Source organism: Callorhinus ursinus, unplaced genomic scaffold, assembly GCF_003265705.2.
Source record: "Callorhinus ursinus isolate GAN/ISIS: 27379988/994484 unplaced genomic scaffold, GSC_fseal_2.0 scaffold20, whole genome shotgun sequence".
NCBI classification, from domain to species: Eukaryota; Metazoa; Chordata; class Mammalia; order Carnivora; family Otariidae; genus Callorhinus; species Callorhinus ursinus.
In genome coordinates, this window is record NW_027397082.1 from 10544711 (window position 1) to 10563615 (window position 18905).

At 50.6% G+C, this 18905-nt stretch overlaps 1 protein-coding gene across 1 annotated transcript; it reads right to left on the reverse strand.

The window, feature by feature from the left end:
• Positions 1-5785: 5785 nt before the first annotated feature.
• Positions 5786-18489, reverse strand: DUSP5 (dual specificity phosphatase 5). The gene is made up of 4 exons (XM_025880507.2): positions 17906-18489; positions 13195-13343; positions 9982-10201; positions 5786-7259 (listed from the first exon to the last, which is right to left on the reverse strand). Exons 1-4 carry the CDS (start codon positions 18282-18284, stop codon positions 6859-6861), a joined length of 1149 nt encoding a protein of 382 aa, XP_025736292.1. The 5' UTR covers positions 18285-18489; the 3' UTR covers positions 5786-6858.
• Between the last annotated feature and the right edge of the window lie 416 nt (positions 18490-18905).

An 18905-nucleotide genomic window follows, 5' to 3' on the forward strand; every position in this document is an offset into this window, starting at 1 on the left:
TAATTAATAATCATGACCAGTATTCATTGAAGACTACTGTGTCTTTGACTTCACACCAGGCAATTATTCCTCTTGACGTTTACTCTTCAAAATTGTACCCACAAGGTAGATTCAATCAGTATAGCCCTCTTATGGATAAGAACTTCAAGGCTGGGCACCTGGGTGGCTCAGTTGGTTAAGCGACTGCCTTCAGCTCAGGTCATGATCCTGGGGTGCCGGGATCGAGTCCCGCATCGGGCTCCCTGCTCGGCAGGGAGTCTGCTTCTCCCTCTGACCCTCTTCCCTCTCGTGCTCTCTATCTCTCATTCTCTCTCTCAAATAAATAAAATCTTAAAAAAAAAAAAAGAACTTCAAGGCTTAGAGACATGAGGTAATTTGTCCATGTCCACACATCTAGTGAAAGCCAGAGCCAGAATTCACACGCCGGCTTATGAAACTCTAGCCCCTGAGTTCCTAGACACCACTCTATACAACTTCAGTCAGACAATTCATTGGCTCTCCTCTGGAAGCCACACATCTCGACCTTTCCCTGTTCTTCTTCATATGACATAGTTTCCAATCCCTTCCTTGTCCATTATCTGTAAACCCACCAGTTTGTCCACATCCTTCTTGAAATTCAGTTCCCAAATCTGATGGCCCAGTAATCATGTTGGAAGAGAAGGCTGTCAAGTTAATGAACTCTTGCCATGAGATCTCTTGAAACCCAGTTCTAAAAAACAAATAGATTTCATAACCACCTTTAAGGGATGGAGACATGGAGACACACAACCGAGACACTTCTGAACTTCATTTTCCGGAAAAGTGTGGTACAGAGAAAAAGTAGAGTTTTGGGAGTCCAATGTGAGTTAGGTACCCTGCCTCTGACACCCACAAGCTCTAGCTATGTAACCTTAGGCTGGGTATGTCAGCTCTCCGCTTTCTCACCCGTAAACAGGCCGAACAGTATCCACTCTGCTGGGGTTTTGTGGCCCTTAAGTGAGAGAACATATGCAAAATACCCATCATATAGCCTGCCCATTGTAAGTGCTTTTTAAAAGATCTTTTTAAAGGTTCTAAACTCATTAGGTTCCCTGGGCCTGGCAGCTATGCTTCCTTATTCTAAGTCTACCTGAAGACTAGAAATAATTTTTTTCATCTTCCTCCCATAGAGATATATTTGAGAGGTTTTTCCTCTCAAGCGGCACATTTTCTCCTGGCTGCTAGAGAAAAGTGTACAGATGCTTCTAGGGTCTATTTTAAGCTCCCACCTAGTGGCTTCTTGGTTTCTGTAAACTTTACAAGTGAATGGTGGTGGGTGTGTGGGTGTTGATCTACTGCTATAAATACATACTACCAGAATATTAACTTTAGGTACCATAATTCATCACCTTAGGGTGCTCACTGGCAGTAGAATGAGACCAGTAGGGTTGAGTTTCATTGTGCCCAGGCTATGGGGTAGTCTCCTGGGCCTTCGTATCCAACGCTCAGTTTGCTGGCATTGAGCACTTTACATGGCAAGTTAGCCAAGTGTACGGCAGGGTCCCTGCCCTATCTACAGCCCTGCTCAGGGAGGCTGATCCAGGCAGGTCTCTGAACTTAGAGGAAACTGATTGGTCCCAGAGTGGACACCTGACCTAAGGGCACTTGACCCATGACTAACAGGGTGATGTGGTGACATGAACTCTGACCAATAGGGTGACAGTCATTAAATCTAGGAAACTTGTTTCCTCTAGGATTGGGAAAGAACTGGCAAATGGCATAGGGTAAAGGAGCTTATGTGGAGAGATGGAGAGCCCAGTTTCTGGTCCTGACAGTTTTTCATTCCCAGTTTTTGTTCATTCACTCCTTTACTCAATCAATACTTACTAAATACCCACTATAAATCAGGCCCATGGTGGGTCCCTCTCTCTCTCTCTTTTTAAGATCTATATTCATTTACGTATTTATTTTTGAGAGAGAGAGAGCAAGTAAGCCTGTGAGCTGGGGGAGAGGGGCACAGGGAGAGCGAAAGAGAGTCTCAAGCAGACTCCCTGCTGAGCAGGGAGCCCAATGCGGGGCTCGATCTCAGATCTCAGGACCCTGAGATCATGACCTGAGCCAAAATCAAGAGTCAGATGCTTAACCAACTGAGCCACCCAAGCGCCCCCCTGGGGTCCTCTTGAAATGCAATGTAATCTGCTCTCCTGGTGCTTGTCTGGAGAAGAGAGACAGTAGGATAATCATGGATAAATAAATAACCCCCTTTAAACTTTGGTGAAATATGAAGAAAAAAATATAGATAGGAAGCTATGAGAGATGAACAGAGACATTTGACCTAGTCTGGGAGGGCTTCCCTAGAGAGGGGAAGTTTGAGCTGAGACATGAAGACCAGTGGGAGTTATCTAGTTAAAGGGTGAATTTAGGGGAGAAACGTGTTCCAGGCAGAGGAACTAGCATGTGTAAAGGTCCTGAGGCAGTTGGGAACATGGCGTGTGTAGTGGCTGTCAGAAAGCCAGTGTGTCAAGAGCAAAAAGACACAATTTGCATCTATCCACAAACCTTTTTCCTTAATGTGGCCTGAGGAGACTCTTCTTGCAAACAAAAGCCCAGTGGACAAAAGCAGCTAGTATATATCCCAGGTGCTCAGAGGGGTAGATCAGTGAAATGACTTCATCTTTGCTCTACAATTTACTAGCTGTGTGACCTTGGGCAAGTTACTTAATCTCTCTGAGGCTCAGCTTGTGCATTTGGAAATGGAGATAGTAAAAAATGTACAGAGTGGTGGTGAGCATTAGATTTGACGATGCCTGGGTGCCTGCCTAGGTCGGTTTGTGGTGCATAGTAGGTGCTTACTACACACTTTTGGTATTAGCCAAATGACTGAGAAAAGACTAGGGCTCAATAAGAACTCATTTCTTTTTTGTACTCCAGTGAGAGTGGAGGTGGGGCCAAGACTAAATACAGCGTTCAAAACAAGTTAGTAAACAATACAAGAGAAATAAGGGATGCACCAAGGCAGAGCTCAGTTATTAGCACCGGTAAACACAGCCATGTGTAGAGGCTGCCATATCCAGGGAGCTCGGGCATGAAGTATGCTGAGCCCAGAGGGGAGAGAAGGAAGCTGGAGCTTCATTCTAGAAGAGGGGAGCTGGAGAAGGGGGTTGTGTGGGGCTTCAAAGGCCAGCTCCAGTCTGGGACAGAAAGTCCAGTGATAGTCATTAGTACTTATGAACTCCATGAGGGTAGGAGCACTTGGCTCTCGTTCCCCCAGGTTCTAGCAGGTGCTCAGCCTTGAGTGGATGGAGCAGTGATGGGTATCTAGGCATGGAGTCACATCCCTCTCATCCGGTGTGTAGAGATCAGGAGGGGTTGTATTGTGGCTTTGAGCAATCTGTCCCTCTGTTCCAGGGTTCTGCCCCTAAAAGGTTACCAGCAGCAGAATACAGGGCTAAAGTGGAGGGCAGTGCCAGGGATTGAGAGACAAGGAGTGAGGGCCCTAGCCAATGGGGCTTGGGGTCAGGACAGGGTTTATCCCAGAAAGAATACAGACCTTGGCAGAGTTACTGAGAAGGCAAAGGAAGCCAGTCCCATGGATGAATCCTTCAGAGTGAGATGGAGAGTTGCAACACTGAGGAGAAACAGGCTTCTTTCCACATGTTTTTATACACCACCTCATTCCATTAATGCATCGTGGTATGTCTAATCTTTACCACCCAAGGGTGGGTTTGTTTTTTTTGTAAGTCACTGTGGAAGTGGAAATAAAAGAAAGTTGGGAAATTTTAATGGAAACAAAATAACATGCCATAAAGTCATTGCAGACAATTGTATAATTGTTGCAAGGTAGGCGAAAACTTTCGTTCTGAGCTGCCTGGTGACTTGAGCAAGGAGGGAAACAGGGCAGGCACGAGCTCTATTATGGTGTGCAGAAGATAAATCAACCACCAGCGATTCAGAGAGATAGAGCCTCTGAGGGTATTGAGACCGGGGCAGCATTTTCCCTGGATCCTCACAGGGAGGAGACCCACGGGTGCACAGGGCTTCTGCTAGCGCACTGGTGTGTGGCTGCTCATGCATTTCCTGCCCCCCCTCAGGCCCAGCTCAGGAGCGAGGGTGGACCTGAAGGGGCTCACCCACAGCTGCAGCTGGGACACAGAATAGGGAAGTACTATCTCTGTTCTCCCAGCACTGGTGCTAGAGACCAACAGAGGTGGTTCTTCACAATCTGGGGATGAAGGAACCAGACCTCACCACCTTGAACTCCCCACCTGGCACTGGAAGCCAGTGAGAAGTTGGTCTTGACACAAATGGAGGTGTAATTAATGAGATTATTAAGGGAGTGAGAGTCAAAAGCCATCCCCAGCTGTGGGGCTTCACTTGGCTTACCCTCCAGTGACTCACTGGCTTATGAGCAATCCTCATATGCCTGATTTAGAGGACTTACTCACCCTTCAGAGAAAGCCTTTAATGCAATAAAGCAAATGTCAGCAAGTGGGACACAGCTTAGCACATCACCCCAGCCTGCACCCAGTTTCCTACCCCGTCTCTCCCTGCTCCAGGCCCCTCCAGCCACTCAGCACCTGGACAGGCTTCTGGGTCACATTCCAAGAGGCTCAGGATTTGAAGCACCGGAAGGAACTCAGGCATCAACTGGACCAAGCCCTGGAGAATTTTGGTCCAGCGAGGTTCTTAAGAGATTAGCTCCAAAGTGTTAGAGTTAGCGCAAGGTGAGGGCTGGAAACCAGGACTTCCCCTCTTCCCGGTCCGTCCGATGTTCTTCACTCCCCTTTCCGTGAAAGCCCTGCTTGGATTATGCAGATGAGGGGCATGAGGTGAAGGAAATGCAGCCTCTCTAGCGTGGGTGGCATTCTTCCGAGGACTTGCCAAGGAATCTGTGGAGGGAGAGTAGCGAAGAGGAAAGGCTTGCAGAGAACAAGGCCTCCAGCCAAGCCTTTGAGGTGAGATGTTTAGAAAGAGGTGGGCTACCCTGGGCTAGGCCGCCATCTTGCTAGTTGTGGACATGGTGCCTGAGGGGGGAGCAGGCCGTCTCTCTGGGCCCCCCAGAACCGAGGGGTATGTTTGGAACTCCCACATCAGGTCCTGATTAGGAAACAGGCCCCAAGAGTTAGGCTGAGGCAGAGGCCTCGCCAGGTGTGGGTAGTAGAAGTCAATATTGTTCTTTCCTGCCTCCACCAAGAGGAAACAACTCAGTGGACAAGTCGATCCAGCTTGGGATTTAAACCCACTCACTGACTGAGGGAATTATCTGGCAGAATTAGTCCCAAGGGTGAAAAAGAACCGGGGCAGGCACTTATGGTGAACTGTCACCTAGTTCACTTCTCTGTCCCTCGGGCATTTTTCCAACCTTTTCTAAGTGTGTCTGCCATGTGCCAGGCACTAAAAGGAGGCTGACCACAAGCTTGGCATTCAGGTTTGCTGCGATCAAGGGCCTTGAGCTTTAAGGGACCTTGGGGATCCTCTAGCTCATTTCACTGATGAAGCATCTGAGGCTCAAGGAGAACAATTTGCCTGGGCTCATGGGAGTCGAGAGCCCTGAGTGGGTGGATGCTCTGACCACCTCTCCGTGTGACCGGCACCTAAGGACTCCTCTTGCAAGTGAGCTTAGGGAAGCCTCTCAGTTGGAAAGCAATATTCTGCATTGTTAAGGTCACCGGCCACGAGCAGATGCAGACTCAGCCTACCGTGGCACACCCCCGTCACCCTAGTGCTCGTCTGGATCCAGTGAAAATGCTGTGTCCCCACCTAAATGTACTCCTACCTAATTACCCCAACTCATCAACACGAAGCACTGTTTTTTTTTCTTTTCATCTTTTTATTTTGCACTATAAAAAACAACAACACCACCCAGTAACATACTGCTTTTCTTCACATTCATATGGATTTTAGGAAATTATTGCCTTTTCCCCTGGAGAGAACCTACAGACAAAAAAGAAGTACCACATTACAAAGTCTGCAAACCCCAGAAGTCCACAGCTTGAAGACAACCCCCAGGGGCAGGGAAGAAAACGTGTGTCACGAGAGACGAGACAAGCACACATTAAGGACAGCAAGCTGGGGAGGTGACCGTGTCAATGCCACTGACCCGGACGCGGCGGGTACCTCTTTCTCTTGGCACCCGCTGCCACCCCTGAAAGGGGTGATTTTTGGTCTACGGTCTGAAGAACTCCTTTCAAATGACACAAGAGATACTTTGAGGAGAGAGGGGCGACGAGGAAGGTTCAAGTATGAGTAAGAAATCATGCGAAGTCCGAAGTCAGGGAAGAACCCACAGTGGAAAGGACACCCAGAGAAGTCGACATCTCGCTACTTCAACCATCCGCCTCCACCCTGGACCCAAGAGGGAGTCTCGCAAACATGGGACGGTTCAAATCAGCATCTAGATGGCGTCCCTCCAAGCCCTGGACAGGTTGCTTTCCTGACTGGGTGGTGATCAGCTTATGCCCTGAAGCAACAGACAGATACGGAGACTGCCAAAGTTAAAAAAGTAAGGTGGAAATTGTGCTTCCTTCAAAACGAATCGGCTTCGTCACTGCCTTTTCTCCTGGTCTGGCAACCACTCTCTCCCACGCCGCTGTGGCTATTTATTGCCTTGCGCTTGAAATGAAAAGGCGAGCTTGGAGGTGCAGGGCCCGGGCGGTCCTGAGAGGGCAGGGGGTCTGGAAGTACAGTAGTCGGCACGTGCTGTGCTCTCATCATGGCTTGGCCTTCCTTCGGTCCCCAAAACCTCTCCCCGCTGTCAGCGTCAAGTTCGTTTGCAAGCCTGGTGACCGCTCACTGTCCCGCGGAGGTTTTCAGTATTGCACAGGTATGAAATGTCCACGAGTTTCAAAAAAGCAGAATCACAGTTGTTCTTGGGGCTGGGCTGGGTCCCCGATGCCGGTTTCAGCAGGATGTGGCCGTGGCCATGGGGCTCCTGCTGAGCTCTGAGACTGTCGAGTGGGTGGGCACGGGGGCCAGTACCGAGGTAGGGAAGGTGCAGTAGGAACCCTGCAGGTCAGGGCTCAGTGTCGGCAAATGGGCTATGAATGACGAGCTTGCTGCCTCCCCTTGGCAGGAGGGAGCCTGGGGCGTGGAAGGCAGGATCTCAGACTCATACTGCAGGAGCTGGCCCATGAAGCCAAAGTTGGGCGACACCACACTCCTCCGCTGCTTGATGTAATCGAAGGCATCCTTCAGGCGGAACTGCTTGGCTTTCATGAGGTAAGCCATGCAGATGGTGGGCGAACGGGAGATCCCAGCCTCACAGTGGACCAGGACCTTGCCTCCCTTTTCCCTGACACAATCTGGAAGGAAGAAAAGACAGTGAGGACGAGTTGGAACTGGAACCCAAAGGCAATGATGCCAAGGTACAAGAATTAAACACAAAAGTGACCTAGTCATCAAAATGTCACATCTGTCCAAGAGCTGAGGTTCCCACATAGTCTTTAATGCCCACTGGCAAGGACAGAGCTTATGGGGCCCCCCCAATGTCTATCCCCATGTAGGGCCTTTCTAATCTTCAGACGTGCTTCCCTGTTTTCCTGGATACTTGCACAGATTCTGCCCTGAAGATGCTAGATCTGGGGTAATACTCCCTTTCCTGGAGACGCCATCCTAACTTGGGTTCCACGGATGGGTTTCAAGAGGACATTGCAAAATCCTTGACATTGCATGCAAATTTACTGGGTAGGTACATTTTTCTGAGAGCACCCCAGGTTCAAAGACTGACTCAGACAAGCAATTCCTGCCTTTTGGGATCCGATTCTCATGGGGAGGACCCAGACCCTCTCCTGCTAGAGGCCTGCCAGCCTCCCTGGGCACCCTGTCTGCCTGTGCCAGGGCGGGATGCTTGGCTCAGCTCCCAGGGTTCCCACCACCAAACATACGATAAATAGTGCACAGCCACTAATTATAGCCCTGGCTAAATGACGCTTACTAGACCGGAGGATACAAATGGCTTTCGCAAACTCCATCTTGCACAACAATGAGAGTCACTGCTATAAAGCTACCACCATCAGTTAGCATTCTTTAGCTCAATATGACAAGGTCTCCCTCCTTTTCTGTTCCACTCCTCCCCCCAAAAGAACTATAACAGTTAAAAATGAGGGGCAAAAGGTTACGCATATATATGTACACACACGTCAATTAAAAACCACAAAAAACAGTCTTTCCAATTCCCTCTCTTGCTAGTGAGGAAACAATTACAACATTACAACACAGGAAGTCTGATGTACCTGGTACAATGTAAAGCCACAGTGTGCAAAAACACTTAAGGTTTTGAAGAGCAAAAAAGTCAGCTCCCTTACCCAGCTCCCTCCTCAAGTTCAAGAAGTTTGCAAATGAATCTGTAAGATCTAAAAGATCAAGTTTCTGAAGAGTCAAGGAGGAACCCCAGGGCTTCCTCAACAGAACAAAAATCCCAAAGGACACAGTGTAGCTCATTAGAGGTACCCCCAATTTAGTCTGACTCAAAAGAAAAAAAGTTCCTGTATATTAGTTCAAAGGGGACCCCAACCCTTAGGATTGCACGGTCATGGCTCCTATCTTCCTTTGCTCCTTCTAGACTACCTTTTAACTGCCCAGTGCCACGTCCAAGAAAACAAAGGGCCTAGCGTATGCTGTTTTTGCTCTGCCCCTCAGGGCTTGTCTACCATGTGCCCTCCCAGGCGCTCCCCTGGGAAGGGGTCAAGTGCCATGGTATGGGCTCAGTCCCCCCCTTTCACCAGCAGGGCAAGGAGTCTGAGGAAAAGCATCGTGTGCTCTCAAAAGGCTGTGGGTTTCTGTGGTTGTGTACACAATACACAGGATGGAGAGGGAGGCTTCTGAGAAATGGATGGGGGCGGGTTTCATGACCTCATTGAGTAGCTATCCAGGTAATTAAATAACAGGCAGAGAAGGGCAAGGCATTCCCAGGGTCAGGGAGACAATGTCAAGGGGTTCCCATTCTGAACCCATCATTTGGGCTGCCTCTCAGCGATCCAAAGTAATCCTGTCAGCCCAGAGGCTCAGATGACCAGGACAGGCTCAGCCTTCTGCCTTTGGAGACTTTCCCAGTGGGTTTCCTAGAGAGGAGAAACCATGTGTGATGAGCACAGGGCCCACCGTGTGGCTGAAGGGGGTCCCCTTAATTGCTACCTGCCCTAAATAGTTACTGCTGTGCCCAACACCTGCCTTTCCCCCTCCAAAAGCCCTCAAAACAAGATAAGGAAAGTCACATCTCAGCTTCAACACCTATGTGTGTTAAAGGGGAAGAAGGCAAGGCCACAAGGTTGGGGAGTGGTGCTTGCAAATCTGAAACAGCCGCTGAGGCAGAGAGGGGCGAAAGAGAAGCTGTCAAACGAGGGAACAATCCAGCCTATGCTGAAGAGGTGGAAGCCCAAGGCCCAGTGCCCTTTCCAGGCAGAGAGGCCAGAAGTTTCCAGGCCTGTCCAGGGGAGTAAATGATAACTGCCTAACACAACGTACGGAAGATGCCAACTTTGCTATGCACAGAGCATGGAGCTTGATCAAATGCTATCTTTAATCCAAAATTAGCTGAAAATGCAAAACAAATTGCCCCTAAAGCAGTCTGCCAAAGACTGTGAAAAGCTGCCAGGGCCCTCGGGGCTCGGTGTGTAAGTAGTGCTCTCTCAATCCTTCTGTTGGCTTTCTAAAAATGCCCCAACCTACGCAGGAGCACAGTGAGGATCATTCTTTCCCTCCCTTGCTTCCCTGGCATGGAGCATTACGCATGGACACACTCTGCTTCCCACCCGGCTAGGAAAAATAACAAGAGCAGCAGTGAGTATTGCCATAAAATTATATTAATTCATTTATCTTGCAAATTAAAACTCCTATTAATAGCAACTCGAATCCTCCCCTCTGCCTCTTTGGTGGCTGCATCCCTTCCTGGCTCCAACTCCTGGTGGTTGCATAGACAAGACACTTTTCTTCTTGGCAAAGGTAGCCTCCATCGATGCCTCAGAACTGAGAACAGGTGCCCCTATGGGGCTCCCCGAACGACTGAGGACGAGTGACTGAACCTACCAATGAAGTCTATTGCTTCTTGAAAGTGGGAGCTGATGTCGGCTGTGTGGCTGTCTTCCACGGGGATCCATTTGTAGTGTAGGTGGGTGGTGCAGGACTCGGAAATCCGCCGGGAGACATTCAGCAGGGCCGTGATGTGCAGGTTGGCGAGGAACTCGCACTTGGATGCATGGTAGGCACTTCCAAGGTAGAGGAACGGAAGGATTTCAACTGGGCCGCCCTGGAGGGAGGGGGAAAGGACAGCCGGGAAATACTGGGTTAGCTTGCTCCTTTAGGAGACGAAACAAAACAACCCTGACCTACTTGTTGTAAGGTGGGAGGTTCCCTTTCTGGTTTCCAGGTAGAGAGTTCAGAGCCAGGGTAGTTCAACCCAGAGTGTGGGGAGAGCCTGGCAAATGCTCTACCCGACGTGGCTGCCTTGTGACTCAGTGACAGCCAAGCCCACACAGCAAAGATGTTTCATTTTCTTACACATACCGAGGTAGGGAACGCTAGCAGCCTTCCTGTGCCGACAAGGATGAGAAGATGTGCGTGAAGGGGAAGAACGGAGAGGCTTATGCTCACGTTCCGGCTGCCCCGACAGCACCAGGGCAAGCCTTCTAACCTTGGGGCAGCCCTGGCTTCTTTTGAGTCGGAACAGGTAAAAACTCAAGATGAGTACCCCCACCTTACAGTCCTGATATTTTCATGGTATATTTCATCAAACCTAGGACCCCGATGATTGATCCTAAGACACATGTGGGTTTCAGAGATGTTAAAGTGTGCCCCCCAGAAAGGTTGCTTCTTGGAAGTGGAAATGACCACTGTTTACCTGGAATCCCTAAAGAAAAGCTATTAAGCCAAGGGCAGAGGGGCTCCTCCTCCCCCTGATCTTTGTCACGTGGGACTGAGGGTTTGTGAGAGATGCTTACATCATCACCCTTTCGGAAGGCCACCCACACACCAGGTTTCCAGTTAAGGAGGATCCCAATTAGAAGCTGAGACCATCTACCCTGAGGCAAAGTTAAAAACAGCTAGCTGGTCAGACTCTGGCAGCCTTAGCAGCTCCAGGGTGGCAAGAAAAACCAGAGATAACTGGGACAATGGGAGGCCCCAGAGACTGAGAAACACTGTGCTTTGGGGGGGGGGGGGCGGTGGCGGCGGCAATGGCTGAGTCTCTGGGAGCTTTTCCCATATCATCCATCCGTTTCCTGTGTTCCCATTTCCTGTCCCAGAATAAAAGCGGAACGGAAACTCTGCCGGACTCATAATAGGGAAAGGGGCGTAGGATGAGGGCTAGCAGAAGGCAACTCTCAAATTACCTGACATGTGGTGTGTGCTTTTTCTTTCCTGAGAAATCAAGTGTTCAAGCAAAGGCCAGTTTGGCCACTTAGAAGAAAGTCATAGAGGATTTTACCAAAGATATAGTAAGAGTAACAACCAGATTTTTTTTTTTTTTTAAAGTAGGCTCCACGCTCAGTGAGGGGCTCAAAATCACGACCCTAAGATCAAGACCTGAACTGAGATCAAGAGTTGGATGTTTAACCGACTGAGCCCCACAGGCGCCCCAACAACCAGTATTTTTATTAGCGCCTACCAGAGCTGGCCCTTGGACTTAACACTTTCGATGTACCTCCATAGATCTCTCCCTCTCTTTAGTGCCTGGAATCTTTAGACAATTACTTCTAAAGCCTAGAACAACACACCCCTGAAACCATGTGTTTTTCTTTTTCTGAATCCTCTGTTTAGACTCAAGAGGAAGAAACCAAAGGCCTTCAGAAACCCCAAAGCTTAACACAACCTTGCTTGGCTTCTCTCAATGCAGAAGCACTTCTAAGAAATAGCACCAGGGGGGTTCCCCGATGAACCTTGGGAGACATGTCAGGGCCTCCCCGGTCCTCTCTTGGTCAAAGGTCTGCTGTGCCTTCACAACATCCTGACAATTCTTGTTTCTCTTTCACTTTCTGAGATGTGAGGGGAAAACACCACCCAAACAAACAGAAAATAGAAATCCAGCTAAGCCACATGCCCATGGCTTGAATGCTGAGGGTTCATCATACGCTCTGTGTTTTTTAATAAAGGAAAACAAAATAACAACCCTGGCACCTTGCCAAGCTAATAGACTTCCTGACCAGGGATCCCATTCAAGGGAAGTCACTTGGCTTTACTGGGAAGTTTATTCCCAGGGGCAGAGTTCTGCTCATGCCAGGCAGCATCCAGACATCTTCCTTCTTATGATCTGGACATGTACTTATGTTGTGGGAAATACTTGGAAAGCTCCTCCCACCAAGTCAGGTGCCTAGGATGGGCCCCTTCCAAAAGAGGTTCTGTTTCTGTGGAAAACAGAATGAGGCCTTGAAAAGAACCAGAGTTAAGAGAAGGGAGGCGTTCTGGGTCTACTGTTGCCAGGAGCCCAGCTACAGGATTCTTTGCAAAGAGATCATCTCCAGCGGTGAGACACGTTTTTTTCCCCCTCTGTAAAATGGGAAGGTGGGCTTTGAGCTCTGGTTTCTGCCAGATTTGGGTCCATGCCTGCCTTTCCCTCATCCTCCAGCACTGAAGGGGACCCCTGACTGAGCCTTTCACACACTTTCAGCCTTTAAAGAGTTGCCAGAAAGTAACATTCTTGGAAGGAAAAAAAACCCCACATATTTGTATGAGCATGAAATCCTCTACAGTGTCTCCTGATCTTCTCTGGTTTCAGAATTTATGGAATTGTAAGCAGCAGAAACCCTTAGGGCCCGCTTAGCCATCCAAATGGTAGTTTCCCCACAACCCTCCCCCGGTCCCGTTTCAGTTAAAAATAACAAAAAGACACATCTCGACAGGTACTAGGTTGGTTTGCAGAAACTGCAGAGCATGAACAATTACAAAGATTAACACAGGAAGCCTGAAAGTCAACTCTGAAACATCTTCAGGGAAACCTAAACTGATACTCTGAAGCTTCTCTGCACTTCCTAGGCCAGCTAATAATAATGTATCTTTCACTTCCCCTTTTCTCCAGAAGCTGTCAAGCATCCTGTGGCTCCTTTGCTCTTGTCAGCTTGTTTGCTGGAAAGAAGCCCATTTACTCTTGGATGGAAACTCAAGTTGGCAAGCAACAGCTCTCTGAAGCTAGAGGGCTCTGCCAACACCCTGATCCTCAGAAGAACGCACCAGTGAGGAGAGGGAGAGCCAGGGGGCCGAGGAAGGAATGGAGTCCACAGCCAAGACGGCATTTCCAAAACCACTTACCTGGTCATAGGCTGGCCTGTAGCTGAGGCTGAGCACTGGTTTCCCACACTGGCTCATGAGGGCTTTCTCGGTTTCAACCTTTTCTTGTGAAATGGGCTGTACGTCCACACAACACTCGGGATATTCCGAGTAGAAAGTCTCATATCCTCCTGCAAGGTAAAAAAAGAAAAAAAAAAAAAAGGAAGCTAGATGTTAAGCGTTGATTTCTCAGGCTTTTAGAAAATGTCCAGAATTAATCAATACCCTAAGCGTGGAAGAGTCAAGAATATTAAGCTAACATAGATTCTGGTCTTATAAAAAAAATTGAGCCAAACCAACTAATAGCTTTGGAACAGAAATGGGCTACACACACACACAAACACACATTCCCTCTTTTCTAAAAAGTTATAGTTCACAGAGAGGCAATGATTAATTTTTTGCATCTAACAGAAGCAGCTGAAAGGAAATCTGACATCTGGCAATATTAACAAAATCCCTCCAGAAAACAAAAGCTATTTTCACTTACTTGTCTAAAATGCAGGTGTGATTATGCAGAATTGCATTCACTTGCAAGAAGAGACTCCTGAATTGGTCTGTTTCATCCCTAGCCCATTAGCTCTGAACTGGATGATAGATGCAATCCCCTCTATTCATAAGGGAATGGGGGCTAATATGAGGTTTAAACTCAGTGCAATAAAACAGCCCTGCCCTTTCTCACTCCCAAGGAGCTAAAGAACACTGCTGACAATCCTCTCTATAGGTCCAATTTTGAGTAATCAATCTAGTTAATTACCTTCCAAACCAAACGAGGCACGAGGCCTTCAGAACCGAATTCTCAGTCCCAATGTGTAAAAACTGTTTCTCTCCCCTTCAAGACCACCTACCCTTCCTTTTTATCTTCCTTAGCTTCCCCTCCTGATCTTTCTTCTCTGTAAGTCCTCAAATGATAACTACCAGCAGGTATGACTGTAAAAATCCTTAATATTACATTTAAACTTCTCCAGATGGGTCACTTAAGGTAAAAACTACTCTCTGACCAAGTCACAGAAACTTGAGCATATTAAAGAAGTCTCAGGCCCAGAACTCAATGGGAAAGAACCAAATGAAAAACATGCCAAGTGCTGCTAGGTGAACAGGCCAGGCTCACTTGGGAAAGCCCTCACTCCCAATCCAAAAGGACCCAAGGGACTTCCGCGAGCCTCCAGAAAACTTGCTATTTTTTTCTGACCCAGAGAATTCACCTAGGGTCAAATCATCAATTAAATATGCATTCCGAGCCCATATATTTTCCACAAAGTCCCCTCTTTCTTCCGTCTCTTAGTGGTGTGATAGGCCCACAGTGGAGCCCACGGTGGCCTTAAACCCCTGCAGTAGACAAATAGTTAATGGATAACATGGCGGTCTCCAGCTCCCTCCCAGAAGCTGCAGCCAATTCCTAGAATGAGTCATCTTGCCATTACTGCTTCCTCCCAGCTTGCTGGAACTGCCCCCGCCCCCATTGAGTACACTCAAATCTCCTCTGTGGTCACTTCAACAAAAAGCCCATTGGGCCCTCCCCAGATGACCCTCTGGTCCTCCTGGTCATGATAGGAGTCCACACGCCAGGGAGTAACGGAGGTGGGAGGTTGTGGTGTTTGCGGCTTAGTTTCCTCCCACCCCCCACTGGAGCCCCTGGACCCTTTCCCTCCTAGAATGTAGACAGAAGGTCACACTGAGGGACCCACAGCTTCATCAGAAGAGATGACCCTAGTTAGTAAGTCACTTCCTGTGCCTGGGCCTCCAACGATTTGGGTTCCAGGGCACAAACTGAGTGATATGGGATGGGAATCTGGAGTTAAGAGTGGCTCAGGCCCTCCCAAACTTTCCCAAGAATGAGGCTTGGGAAAGACAAGCCTTCAGGCCACCCCATCTCTTGTCTTTAAATAGCACACTTAAAAGAGATGGCTGTCAGGACAGACAGGAGGTGCGGGTGTGGGCTGGGTCCTGCCTGCCTGTTGACAAAATAAGGCAGGCAGACAAAGCTGCTCAGTGTAGTTGAGGGACAGATAAACAAGGGGCTGTCTCTTCAAGCTGGGGTCAGGAGTCCTTCAGATTAGATGGTCTCTTTCACCCACTCCCCTCAGAGGCAGGGAGAGACAGACTGTTCTCTGGTGCCTCACTTGAGCTGCAAGAGCTCTGGGAATTCTTTTGGCTGCTTCAATCCCCTTCAGAGTGATTCTGCTTTTGATCACCACTGCATGACCAGGGGAGCAGAGAAGCTGCATGGACACTGTATATAAAATACACACTGACAATGCCATTCGGTCGTCATCCCATTTTAGTGTTATTTTGGGGAGGGGGGAGTAGAGGACGATAAAGGGACGTATAGAAGTCATTATTACCCCCAAGATCTGAAATGCCACTAGATTAAAACCTGAATTCATCATATCTGGACATGAGGTAGATGAAGAAATAAAAATTTTCTTGGACAACAATTTAACTTCCGTGGTGTTATAACTGTTAAGTACCCAGCAATTCCTACTGAAATTTAAAATGCACACAACTATCAACCCGGCAATTCTCAGAATCTCACAGAAAGACAGTGCACACATAAAGCATTTGAACAAAAAATATACCCAACAACATTGCCTCAAATAGCGAGGTTGAAAGCAACCTACTGGCTACCATCAGGGGACTGGTTTAAGAAGTAAGGGGCACCTTACTCAGTAGGTTAAGTGTCTGCCTTTGGCTTGGGTCACGACCCCAGTGTCCTGGGATCAAGCCCTGGGCCCTGCACCAGGCTCCTGACTCCCTGCTAAGGTGGGGAGTCTGCTTCTCCCTCCCCCTGCTCGCATGTGCTCTCTCTGTCCCTCTCAAATAAATATTAAAAATAAAAAAATAAGTAAAATGGACATGTATGCTCTGATAAGGATAAATCTCCCAAGATCTAGTTAAGTGAAAGAAGAAGGAACAGGAAATAAACAAAACCATTCTATTTTTTAAAGATACTGGTGGAAAACTAACTTGTCTAAAGACGAACAAAAAATAGTTGGTGGCTGTCTCTGGAGAATGGGACTGGGTTCAAGGGCGTGCAAAAGACCCACTTCTCATCGTACAGCCTTTGCGCTTTTAAAATTTTACCTGTGTTACTGTCATTAAAAAAAAAACAAAACATTTTAGACATGAATTTTCCCGAGATGTGAGTCTACAGAGCCGCTTACTTCCTGTGGCAGTAACTTCTAAACAGTCAGCACGACCCCCCCTGGAGAGGGGTGGGGAGCAGAGGTAGGAGGACCAGGCGGGGGCTTCCTGGAATATATCTTTCATGCTACTGGGAAGACAGTAGCTTTTCCTGTACTCATGGCTAAGAACAGGAGGCAAAAAACCACCAACAGGAATAGAAAGAAATCCCGGGCTAAGTATGAAACTTTCTGCAGAGCTTGGAGGGCATCCCTCCTTCCCCTGCAAGTGAGGCTGGTGGACAAGGAAGATGATCATCTTCTGCCTGTCATCTCCCTAACAGGAATCAACAGGGGACAGTCTGCAAGAGGTGCTAATAGAGGTGGGGGCTGCGAGTGTGCTCTGCAGGCCTGGAGTGTGTGAAATTCCCCAAGTTGCATGGTTTTAAAACAGGGCCCTCACGCTCAGTTCACTGCACCCGAGTTCTGAACCACATCACTGCTGTTTCTCAAGGTGTCTGCAACAGCGTTGGCAGGGCCTCAGGGCACAGCTTGGGCTGAACCCTCATCTCTGCACTGTGGACTCTCTTCCGTACGTTGGAGGTTACAAAGGACCTAAATACAAGGCGGGAGAAGTCATAGGAAGTGACCCAGAAATCAATGCTCTGTAATTTGAAAGTCAGTCACTCACTACACGGGCCGGGGAAGTCAAAGTCCTCTCTCCAGCAGGTGTAATGGACGGACCGGTGGGGCAGCTTCTGGGGCGTCTCAAACCAAAGGCGACGGAATCCCCTCCACCACCACCTGCTACACCTCTCCTAAATCCTGGGGCTCGCTGGCCGGCAGCCTCCCACCCCTGGGAAGCAGCAGGAGGCAAGCCCCGGGGATGATCTGCGGGGGGGGGGGGGGGCGTTGGGGAAAAGGGTGAAAAGGGTGGGAAGGCTGTCAGCTCCAAATGGAGCTAGAGAAAGGCCTGGGAGGGGAGAAGGGAAGGCCGGAGGAAAACAATAAAAAGCAGTAAAATGAAGTGGAAAGGAAGGGGAGGGACTGGCCCGGGTCAAAAAGGCAAGAGGGGTCGGTGAAGGCAGCCTAACATACGTTAATTGTCCAGGCGGGAGGAGAGGGGACGCCGCGGCGCCACGCTCCGGGGGGTCGCGGCCGGCTGATCCCGCCTGCTCTGCTTATCAGAAAGGCTCAGAGCCCAGGCCCCAACGAGGGTGGCTAAGCCAGCGCCAGCAAACGGGGGCCCGCGCCCAGCACGAGCCGACGGCCCCCGCGGCTGAGAAGCGGCGCCCCCGGCTGCGCAACCAACCCCACCCACCCAGGCGGCCGGGAGCTTTCGAGGAACGCGGGTGGGGAGGGGGAAGCTCTGAGGGCTGACACTGGCAGCGCCCTCCCTAGCGCACGTCAAGCCCCAGGGTGCAGACTCGGGCAAGTGAAGACTACCGGGTGCCGGGTCGCGGAAGGCGCCCCGCACGAGGAGGGGACCCCAGAGCCCCGAGGCGTTCGCCGCGCGGGGGGCGGAGGTGGGGGGGAGGGTGGTGACAGGGGCTCGGCGGCCCCGACGCGCTCACCTTTAAGGAAGTAGACCCGGGGGCCTGCGGGCAGGCAGGCGAGCAGCGAGGTGAGCACGACCCGCGCGGCGCTCTCCTCGCGGAGCTTCTGCCAGTGGCGGCTGCCCTGGTCGAGCACGACCACGGCCGCCACGCCGCCGCCGCCCTCCTGCAGCAGCCGCGCGCGCGCCGCCTCGTCGGGCAGCACGTAGCGCGCCGACACCGCGCCGCCGCGGGCCCGCCGCAGCACCACCGAGTTGAGGTTGACGTTGAGCGAGCCGCGCACGCTCGAGGCGGCGAAGGCCAGGTAGGGCCGGCAGTCGAGCACCACGCAGCGCGCCGCCGCCTCCTTGCGGAGCATCTTGCGCAGCTGGCGCCCGTCGAGCGACGTGACCTTCATGCCGCCGCCCCGCGGTCCCGCGCCGCGCGCCCCGCAGGTGCCCACGGCCAGGGTGCCCGCTGGCGAGGCACGGGAGGGCGACCCGCGAGGCCGCGGCCGGCCGACCGAGCCCGGCGCCGGTGCCGGTGCGGCCGCTCAACTCTTCTTTCCCGCCCCGCACTCTCGGCAGCCAGCCCGGCCACTCGCCGCCCCAGAAGCCGGGGATTCCGCCAGCAGCGCCGCGTTTTATGTGAATGACTGTGCGGCCTGTGACGTGGCTGCCCATATAAGGCCGAATATGTGTATTTCCCCGCCCCTTCGGGCTGTGGCCACGCCCCGGGGAGCCGGAGGCGTGGGGGGCGGGCGCCGGGCGTTAGTCAGCCGGAGAAAGAGGAAGTGGAAGGCGCCTCCCTCCGCTTTCTGAGGCTGTGCGCGGAGAGACACTCACTCGCGCATCACCGAGGGCTGCCGGTGGGGTGTCAGGAACGCCACGAGGCCGAGGTGACCCACGCTGTGCGGGAAGAGGAGGAAGCGGAGGAGGCAGGGCCTGGCGCCGCACAATCCGGCTTTGAGTTTCATAGACGTAGGTTCAGAACCCGCTGGGTGGGGGCCTGCCAGGCACCGAGCCAAGGCGGGGCCGAG